This window comes from Apium graveolens, chromosome 4 (assembly GCF_009905375.1).
Source record: "Apium graveolens cultivar Ventura chromosome 4, ASM990537v1, whole genome shotgun sequence".
Lineage (NCBI taxonomy): Eukaryota > Viridiplantae > Streptophyta > Magnoliopsida > Apiales > Apiaceae > Apium > Apium graveolens.
Window position 1 is genome coordinate 21,378,410 of NC_133650.1, and position 11,224 is coordinate 21,389,633.

Below are 11,224 nucleotides of genomic sequence, written 5' to 3' on the forward strand. Positions count from 1 at the left end.
AAAAAACAGACGAAAAGGGTGCAAATTGCTTCCGAGTTTTAAAGTTAGGGTTGCAAACGTTCAATTGAAAGTCATGATACAAGTTCGTTTTTGAAAAAAAGTTAAGGATAGCGGATTGCAATTAAATCTAATTTTAAGTGGTCAAGGGTCCAACCCTCATTGAAAGTGCATGTAAGTGGATATTTAAATTTCTGTAATTCAGATGTACCAAAATAATCACAAAGATAACCAGCAGATAGTGTAAATGGTGCACTATCCTATCAATCTGATATCAATAATAATATCAAAACGAGAAGATTAATATTTATTTTGCTACATCAATGACAAAACATTGTCAATCTGTCAACTGGAATATAGCATCAGTAAATCCATATACTATGATACTATCTGAATAACAATGGGTACCCGGAGGAGAACTAAAAGAGACCACAAGTTTCTCACTCGTTTAAATGTAAATCTTCCGACGGGCTTCCAACTTGATGAATAAACAGAAAAGAAAAACATGTTAGGCTTTCATGTAAGTGACTATATGAGTCATTATTTTAACAACAAAAGCTATACTTTCTCCATAAAACAGAAGCTATATTTTTTCTACCGAACTAGTAACTGTGGTTACAAGAATAAAAATGGGAGATTACAATAATTCTTGCACTACGTTGCGGGTATAATTCTTTCCATCCATTTAAACTAAAACTCAAACCTAGTAATTTAAGCATGAATGCCACTCCTTCCTACTCATTTTCTTTTTAAACCTCATCCTAAATAAATTTACATTTTACACTCCCTCATTTTTTCACTCTTTCCACTCACTTCCTTTTCTCTTCTACCTTCACTATTGTTCATAACTTTTCATTCCATTTCTATTGCATTCTTTCATTTCCAAAAAATAAGTATATAAGTTTTATTATTGTTCCCATTCTGCATTTATATACTTTTAACTGGAGGCCTAGATCCTCAAACTTGATATCTTTAATTCTTTGTCATGTTACCAATCTCACCGGGAACTACTGACTTTAGAATTTAGACTCTCAACTACTGACTTTAGAATTTAGACTCTCCGCAGAGCAAAAATAAATTCCTAATGTGCAGATATTTTTAACATAAAAATTTATGTTCTATGAATGGAGACAACATTGCATACCTTCACCATCTGATGGAGCATAAGAAGATTTCCTGTATCGGGTTGGTTGTTGCGTTGGCTAGAACATCAAGAAAAATAAAAAATTAGTTTAAATATAAACATGAATGCTATTACTACATTTTCAAAAAAACAATGAAGTTGGGTTTCAGGGTATAATTACTAGCTAGATGGCGAAGGCAAAAAAATGAGCTGGACAACTGATACTTATTACTGAGCTTATATTACTTCGTGTGTTGGAGGGAGCAGTGCAGCTGCACACAAGGTGCTGGGAGAGTGTGCAAGGGTGTGCAAACTTGGTTATAGCTGCTTAATTACAGAGCAGTACCCCGCAGAAACCAAATTGACAACAGTAAAGTTAAACCTGGATAAGTATACCCTTTGGACCGGAGAATTTAACTTATTCATCGAGATTATTCATTTATAAAGGTCAAATATATATTGTTTATTTTATGCTGGGAGTGAAATAAAATATTAACTTGTTAAGGGTCATTCATTTATAAAGGTTCTACTGTTTACTATATCTACATGCTATTCATATCTAGACAAGCACCACGATCTATTGTAAACATACATACAAAAAAAATCTTCTTTCTTTTTAAAGAAAACAACAGTTACTATATAGTTTCACTGCAATTCTTTTCTAATAAGATGGTTTCAGTAAAATTTGAGTTCCAAGAAATAATTTATCATTAACTAAATTATAGTCGCTAAAAAGTGAAAATTAAACTTGGAAGTGGTTTGTGTTTATTTATCATGTCAATTTATACTGAATATTAAACTAAAGCTAGTGATGAAAAAATTAAAATATCATTTACCGTAATAAAAAGCACAACCAATAGAATTTCTGAATGGGTATCATGAAGCAATTGGCTCATCATAACCACAAAAAGTAATTTGTCCATACAATTTAATTTAACAAAAGACTTCTTTAACCAACCTACAAAGATTATGAAACTCAAGCCATACAAGCAGGGACCAACCCAGGGGGTCCCAGGCACACCCTGAAATCCTCAGTGTGAAGGACATGTATGAATGCTGTAATTATATTCTCTGTGTAGTCTTAGCGCAGTTGGTCCATCTGCAAAGTTATATACTCCTACAAAAGACCTAAATTTTAAATCCCCTCATCTTTTTAGCATGATACTTAAAGTAATAGTCTCGCTGTCAATGTCCTTAACACCAAAGGCGTACAGCTTCCAATGCTAATACATGTCACGCACGTAAGCAATCCAATAAGTTCAATTAACAGGAAAAAAAAACTTACAAGGAGACTACAGTGCAGTAGAAAGGATCGAACCTCTCAATGGCGCAGTATCAAGATTGGGAACTATTACTTCAACTCTCTTAGAATTTTCATATTACATATGCATCTAGACTGCTTAAGCCAGTCCTAAATTTTATTATCTTCGCAATGTTTGATCAGTTGTTCCAAAGGATCTACATAAATTGACACGTATCTACATATACAAAGCACCTAAAACAACCTAGAGTAACCCATTTATCAACTTCTTTAAAAAATCATGATATGTCTATTACCAAGTACTCCAAACAATTCTTTAAAACTTGTCAAATCAACAAAACACAAACTAAACTGAAGAACCTTTCCATTTGGAAGTTTCTCTAAGTTATCTCATACAAAATGTAACTTTCTATAAAAGTAAATATTTACTGAGGCGTGCAAATGATGAACAAATAATGATATGTATTATAGAAGGTAAAAGGAAATAAGCATCGGGTCTACCGGAAATACACTTATACATAATACAGATAGAATACGTGTGTAAAGGTTTAATCCTTTTTCATATTAATACGTTGCAGAATAGAAGGGAGTGAAACATATCCTGAAGCACCTGCAGTTTGGGCCTAAGTGCCTCCAGTGGTCCTTTAGGCTTCTCTACACCTTGCTGTTATGATCCAGAAGCAAAGAAAACAGTATTTCATTAAAATACTTGTACAAGTTTCAGGCAGAGCAATGATGAATTTAGAGAGAACAATGTACCTTGCTCAAAGCCCAGTCAGCAGAATCAAAGTAAGCTCGCTCGTGGTCCTAATATTAAAAGTAAAACCTTAAACCAGAATGGCATGTTCTTATTAAAAACTAGAGAACGATTCTTCCAGTACTCAACAGCTGACAAACAGATCTTACCTTGGATATAAGTGGTGGTTTCTTAGGTACGATTCCACCATACTTCCTTTTAATTACTTCCTCCTACACAAGGCAATTTGCAATATAAGGAAAAGCATGCAAAAGTTTGTAAAATCACAACAATAACAAGTTTATCCATCTGAATTGGAGCATATTCAGACATCAGATGATCCAAATCACAAAGTCGCTGAAGTGGAAACCAACCTCCCTCTGGGTGGAATTTTCAGTGTCCATGGGCACATCGCCTTCGACTTGTTTGACATCTCCAATTCCTGACATTGCTCTTGCACAAATAAAAAATCAGCAATTGCAGTAGCACATTTAGTGAGTAGAATAGAAAAGGACATCTAAAATTTTCGTGTTTTAAAACTTTGTGTTAATTGTAGTCATAACTAGAAACGACAGATTCATAGTAAAAAATATTCTCCAGATAGATTATTAGGTTATTACGATACCGTGACTTTACATTTTAATCAACTTAAACATAAAAAATGACTACATGCTAGAGGTCAACCACATTCTTCAACTTCCTCTCATAGTCCATTTATGTTAGCACCTAAACATGTACATCACTTAACTACACTTGCATGAAAGAAGAATGAGAGAAAAGTAGCAGGGTGCGGATGCGTATTTGTATTCAGTTAAATCATATATAATTTAATCTTCCAGAATTTATACCTTCTATTAAACTCATTCACAAAAACTGAAATACTTATGAACACCATGCTTTCATAACTCGAAACCACGACTTTTAGTAATAATGTACTAAATGATACCAGTGAAGCTACAAGTTACTCGTACAAATTCATTAAATTGCTGCAGTACAAAATTATCCGCAAACTGACATTAAGGCTATAGAACCAATCTCTTAATTTGCTATATCAATAACTAACCTAGTTTTCTTTTTCTTTTCTTATACGCTTAGCACCTCAAATTAATGGCTATATAACTTTCCGAAAACCGAGGCCAAAGCATAAGCTTGTTTACAACATTACAAGTGTCTAACTACCGACTTCAGTAATCACAACATCCTAACCTTGGAGTTTTCATCTAATAATATCAATTATATTCCTTCACTCTACTAACATCACGTATAATGCCAAACTAGATACACACTCATCGTACCAAAACCACAACTCGACATAAAAAGTAAAAAACCGATAACAATACATCACATTTTTATCGAGAGCCTGCACGTGATACACGAGTAAACAATACAAAACAAGCTGGTACAGCAACACAATTGATCAAACAGATTACAATCACATTCAACTGAATACATATAACAGGATAAAACTCTTCAATTACAATTCTAATTTACATTACTCTACTGCACTTAACATAATTATTAAATTATGAAATAATACCTGGAGAGGCAGGTGATCGGAGGATGAATCGACGCGACGCAGATTGAAAAATATTAAGCGATCAATTATGCCTCTGACCCCCCTGCACTTATTGTGTTTTTGGGCAAATGCAAGAGACGCTGAGCCTCATCTCCTAATCTCAGCCGTCCGTTTTAATTATTTGACCCACCATTATATCAATATTTACAATATTTATAATGAACCAATTAATATAATACAAATTTAACTATTGCACACTAAATATTTAATAATACATTTTAACAAGTCTAATTCTTGAAATTTATTTTTATGTATGTTAAAGTTCTGGTTATAAGTAAGATGAATATTATTATTCCAATTTAATTACATCTCTAAATCTATTTATTTTACTTTGGGATATTTTTTTCATAATTCACGATTTTCATCGCGATTCCATACTATTTTAGAATATGGCTTAACCCCGTTAGCGGGGGCGAAATCACAAAAAGATAAATTATTTTATACATTTTCAAATTTGTACACATTTAGGTGTGAATTTAGGTTGGCGGGGACGGATGAGCGCCCTTGCCAGCTTAGTTCAGTAGCCGTTCCTAGTTTCCTACGTCTAATATGATCACTCTGATTCACTTGAACATTTCATTTTCACTCCTCATTCTGAATTCAAATTAAAACTACTTATCTATCCCCCAACCTTTGAAATGCCAACTATAGCATTAGCATGCTATTGTACTTGTACATAAACATAAAAAGTATACAATACAGGATCAAAAGAGTGATTGAATAAAGAGGAATTTGATGGATCATATTCGGTTGAAAATTGCACTTGACTCTCTTCCCCTGAACAATCCACAAAAAAAACCATCTTTAACCACCTCTGCTGGAGAAGGAATAAATGGAGCATACTCCCTTGCTACCCTGGCCATGGAGAAACAACCGAAATGAGTAGCAGGACTCGTGGTCTAGTGCAGTGATCTCCCCCCTGTTCGGATACCCTGGCCATCTCATGGCTAATTTGTTAAACTAAATATATGTACTTGACAAACAAAAACATAATTATGTAGCCATCTCAAAACATTAAAAGTAATCAAGGAAGTAGACACTGGTACACTCAAAGCAACAAGTGCCAAGACGCCTAAAGCAACACTAGGCCTTGTATTCATCAAATACATTTGCAACCATCCAATTCCTTCACACACATCCTCATGGTAATGCTTACAATAGTATAGATTCTCCCATTCCATCCAGTTTGATGGTGCTGCAGGACCATGACTACTGCTGCTATTTTTCTCCATCATCTTCACCTCTTTAATACGCATTCGAAGAATAACCAGGCTCTCATTTACCAACTTACCTTCATAATCTTGACTATCAGATTCTTTCATCGAGTTTACAACTAGTTGAGCTTTCAATTTTGCAGTTCTTCCATGGGTAAAGGGCTTGGCAGAAAATAGAGTCTGGTTAGAAGTAGCAATGCATGAAGATAATAAACTGGCTTCCATTGCTTACTTACATTAGAATGTTAGCATGTGCATTATATACATAATTAATTAATGATATGTTATGACGTAATTTGCGGGGTTAGCCTCTGTAGAGGATGATTAAACTTATAATTTAAGATTAGTAGATTACACGGGAAGTATTGTGGGGGTAGCGTGTTGATACTGACAGGCGCTGCAGTAGTACGCGTCTAAATGATGGAAACATGTAATACATAAGTGCAAGTACAAAAGAGTCTCCGATCGGATTGAAAATTAGCAAAATTAATTTTAGAATGAATTTTTTTTCTATCCACACTTTCTATATAGCCAATTAAAGTTCTAAAAATAATCTATTTTTAAGTCATGATTGATAATCTTAAACCGGTATAAGAACAATAACAATGACGAAAGTAGTTGACAGAGGAGGTTGAGCAATAAGATTTGCTATATGGTACGTTTTGCCTTGGTTGCTTTGAAGTAACATATAACTTCGCCTAGTTTGATAACATACAACATAAATAAAGCTTATGCCTTATGCAAACTGCAAAGAGAGTTTAGCACTTTTTCTTTTGGAAACAAAGCTTGGTATTATAGAAGTCACATACTGTATTAAACTTTAAGAGACGGTTAATTATAAGAAAGTTTCATTTTTTGTAATAGATTATCAATCAAATTAGCTGGAGAAACATCCCATCCCATTGCTTTATTCTTTAAATAATCATTATTAAAAGGAATTCCACCTATCACTTTACAGCGAGAATATAAAGTTATAACTTATAAGCTGTTTAACGTCTCTAGACCAGCCAAATTAAGAAAAAATTGACCACGCGATCAGATACACCATCAGATTTTACTTCTGTTCCACATCATCTAATTTTGTCAAGTGCAAGATTGGAAAATCCCAAACGACTTGCCACGTATATTCCTTTTTAAAGTAATATGAATAAGATACAATTACTCTAGCTTTTTAGATAGGGAATTGCAACCCGACAATCCCAAACGGGCTAGCTCAAGAACAATGCTAAGAAGTGGCACTTGTATATCTGCTATTAAACTTTCCAGTGTAGTATAATATAGATTATAGAGGGTAGAGTACAAATCAGATATACATGCATAATTCTCAATCACCAGATGAAAAACCTTGACCTGCTCAATCAACGGATATATAAATTGAGTTTCTTGAAAATTTGTTGAAGAATTAGATCAATCATCGTAGGAAAAATGGGGAGCAGCAGTGCAGCCGGGGTCAAAGGGATCTTCAGAACCACAACAATGCCAGTATTGAGAAATTTTACCTGCATCAGGAGTGCTCATCGTGCCTCCGCTATGCACACTCTCAAACTTTCTTTTTGTTTCTCCTGCAAATATTGGACAGCGGAAGTGGAGCAAAGCGGCATCATACATGACTGTGTATAAATTTAATATGTATTGTTCGTGCAACAAACCAAGATTACTTGACCAAAATGTTGAATACCACAAACACAGGGAGCTAGAATTTCAAGTTTTACAAAAGTTTTAAACCAGTTATTACTTAAATAAACATTATTTTTAAACAAAATTTGAAAGTCACAAACAATATTGGTTGTTAACATGAATTGTTGTCATATATTGGGCCCGTTTTTTTATTTCTTAAAAAATCTAACTTATGACTTAAAGTTGAAAAGTGTCAAATAAGTGATATTAATATCGTAACTTACAAGTTATTTAAGCGTTTGGATAATTTTACGTATAAGCTTATACTTATAACTTATAAGTTGATAATCTGTTTGGTAATCATAACTTATAATTATATTTTATATTTTTATAAAAATCAAAATAATTATATTTTTTTTAAATTATCATGACTTTTGCAGTACTTTAAAAATTCTTTAATGATAGAGGATAAAAATAATTCTGATTGCGTAATAAATGAGCACATTAATTAGGCACGATTTGGTCCAAAGACGAAACCCGGTTATTAAGGCCCAATAATTAATATGTCATTAATTGGACTCAAGGGGCCCACAGACCAAGGATTTATTATTAAATTCGTAGGTCATGAATCAGCCCAAACTGTGGTTGATAAAACAAGTTCAAATCAGAATCAAACTCTCAAAAGAGTAGTCCTCAAGACATACATTCATATAATAAAACAAGTTCAAATCAGAATCAAACTCTCAAAAGAATAGTCCTCAAGCCACACAGTCCTATAAGAAAGCAAATCCCTACATTCTATGACTCCAAAGTCTATTCAAAATCTGAGACTTGGTCACCAAGTCTCCTAACCCTAATCCAATTCAAGGCATCCTACTATTTAAGGGGCCTCACCCCATAATTTAAAACAACGTTTTTTGACTTGATCCTTGGCACAGAGCAAGGTACGTAGGCATCTGTGAAGGCAGATTGAGTCACGAAACACGAGAGCAGTCAAATAGAGTCTTGGAGCTCACGAACCCTAGCATTAAATACACCCCAGTTTTTTACCCATTACATCTAACCACATATTTAAAATTTTTATTTTTTTCAATTTAATATTATAAATAAAATTAAATAATGAAAAACATAATTTACAAAATAAATAATTCATTTAACAACAAATATAGAAAATTATTGTCATATAAAACAAAAGCATAAATGTATTGTTTAAACTTTAAGCTAATAAGCATAAACAAATTTAAAAGAAAGATAAATTAAAGATATTATAATTACAAATGATTCAAATGGCGAATGATGAAACTTGAATGTATGTAACACTCAACATTCAACTTAACGCCATTTATGAAGGGAAAATGTCATTCTCATTTTTTGCCCAAACAGTTTCAGTAATCTAGAAAGTCCATTTAGCCCATTTTAAGTCAGCCGGAGAGTGCTCCCAAACACCACCATTATTATATGGAATTGCAAAAGTGCCAATGAATCCCACATATATTTTCTCGTGAAGGGAAGCAGATTTTTAAAAAGATTTATAACCGCGCAACTTTATACAGAATATAAAAATTTCACTCTGTTGGAAGGAACAAAATGAAGCGAACAAGTATGAACTAATTGGGGCATTTATTTGTCATTCTTATACCTTCCATTCTTATAATCAAGCCTAGCGATAAATACTCATTCCTACTTCCCTACCTCTTTCTCAATTTTTTTTGCTTCAATTCATCAACAAATACAACTCCAAACTATCATTCGTGTATTTAATGAAAAACATACATCTCAAATACGATCATTCTCTAATTCAATTAAACCAGTCATTCGATCACATTCCAAATCCAAATTAAAACCCTTCATCCCCAATATAAAAAAATTATCACTAATATACATAAACATTAACATACCATTAATATAATACAGGAAAAACAAAACAGCGATCGGATAAAGAGGAATGTCGAGTACCACCGAAATGAGCAGTGTGGTAACGGCAAGAACGTGAGTCATTAAGGGCCGGATCAAACTGGGTTTTACAGTTCTTGCAAGTTCTTAGTGCTGCAGTGGGCTTTGCTGAGGAGCATCGAATTGAAGATAAAATATTTGAATTCCTCGAACTATAAATATTGGAATATCGAAACAAGGGCTGCAATTGAAGAATTTTTATTGGACAGCTTGGATAGCTCAAGGGTGAATTGGTACAGAGTTGGGTCGCCATTTTAATTCTAGGGTTTGTGTTTTCACAAAATTGGGGAAAATGACTTAAAATACTTAAAAGACCTGTCGAGCCTTCCTTTCCCAAATAAAAGAGTATTAATATAAAGAGTATTACTTTCGATGAGGCAAAAAAACGAGCTTCGCACACTTGTGAAAAATTATCAAAATTATATTTAAATTCCGATTGATAAATCAATATAATAGAATATTTTAAAATCACTATCTATGATCACTTGGTTTTTCAATCACTAAAGTGTATTTCTTAATTTTCACTTGAATTTTCGATATTTTTTACCATTATCATACCTTTTTTTCTTTCTCCCATCTATGCATTCATTCCTTATTTAATCATTTGTAGCTTGTGACACTTAGAAATGTTTTTGGAGTGATCCCGCTTCTTCCATTCTTTTATTAGTTGCAATTAAGAGTAACACGTAACTAGTTAAATAAAGGCACGCATAAAATAATTCAACGTAATTCATCTAGTATATTTATGTTCAGATTCAGATAATTCTATAGAAATTGGAGAGGCAATTTTAAAAATAGTTATAAGTATTTTCAGAGCTTTTATTTCGGTTATTCGTTATGATTTTCAATTAATTTGACAGAATACACATCCCCTATTATTTTGGTTTTCTTTCATAAAACACTATTTTATAATATATTTTAAACTAAAAAAACCGGTTATTGAGATCGCATGGCAAAATTTACAAGATCCTACAACTTTACAAAATAAATCCACCATTGATATATATTGCCATGTCGATGCTATCATTCACCATAGCGAAAAAACCGAAATCTCGTGAGCAACCATCCTAAAAGCAAGCTACACATCAAAATAGTGTAAAATAGAATAATAAACTCAAACACTCACGTAAAAATACATACTTAACAATTAATAGATGTATGTAAAAATAATCAGTAAGAATCGCTCATATTGACCACTTCGTACTACATCAGAATCCATATTTTGAACGCTTACTTAGTATTTATATATATTTGAAAATAAATTTAATAACATTTTATAACTTGAAAATAACTATTTGTCAAACTAATCCCGGGGAGACATGATATTATTAAACAATCATTTAAAGCACTATACCGGTCAAGGCCTCCACAATTTCGTGTAATATGTGGGGGAAATTAAAACATAATAAAATATTTAAGTGTAATATTTTTTCTAGGAACTTGTCTAATTAGAAATTATTATTATCAATCTCTTTTCTTTCTTTCTTCAAGAAATGAAAAAAACAATTTAACGACACCTACAAAAATCTTCTCAAATTAACACTCATCCTTCAATTGTACCTAATTTATATCAAAAAAGAAGTTCATCATAGTGCTAATACTAAATTAGCAAAGTCCGAAAGTTAATTATGATAAATTATTTATATTTATATAGGTGCATTATCATAGTAATCAAACTTTAAAGATGGAGTAAGATTACTTGTTAAGGGATTGTAGTGGCAGGGCAAACAAAAACTTTGGTGTTGTC

General features: G+C 32.7%; 2 protein-coding genes across 3 annotated transcripts; both read right to left on the bottom strand.

The window, feature by feature from the left end:
* Positions 1–213: 213 nt before the first annotated feature.
* LOC141717893 (uncharacterized) lies at positions 214–4,808 on the bottom strand. Of its 2 annotated transcripts, none has more exons than XM_074520127.1 (7): positions 4,655–4,808; positions 3,492–3,570; positions 3,288–3,350; positions 3,141–3,188; positions 2,992–3,045; positions 1,142–1,199; positions 214–475 (listed from the first exon to the last, which is right to left on the bottom strand). In XM_074520127.1, exons 2-7 carry the CDS (start codon positions 3,564–3,566, stop codon positions 438–440), a joined length of 336 nt encoding a protein of 111 aa, XP_074376228.1. In that variant the 5' UTR covers positions 3,567–3,570; positions 4,655–4,808; the 3' UTR covers positions 214–437. The 2 variants fall into 2 exon arrangements, with proteins under 2 accessions (XP_074376228.1, XP_074376229.1); XM_074520128.1 differs by having other exon boundaries at positions 3,492–3,559; positions 4,655–4,791.
* A 2,347-nt stretch (positions 4,809–7,155) lies between these two features.
* LOC141717892 (uncharacterized) lies at positions 7,156–9,799 on the bottom strand. The gene is made up of 2 exons (XM_074520126.1): positions 9,481–9,799; positions 7,156–7,469 (listed from the first exon to the last, which is right to left on the bottom strand). The coding sequence occupies exons 1-2, from the start codon at positions 9,728–9,730 to the stop codon at positions 7,315–7,317; spliced, it is 405 nt and encodes a 134-aa protein (XP_074376227.1). The 5' UTR covers positions 9,731–9,799; the 3' UTR covers positions 7,156–7,314.
* Between the last annotated feature and the right edge of the window lie 1,425 nt (positions 9,800–11,224).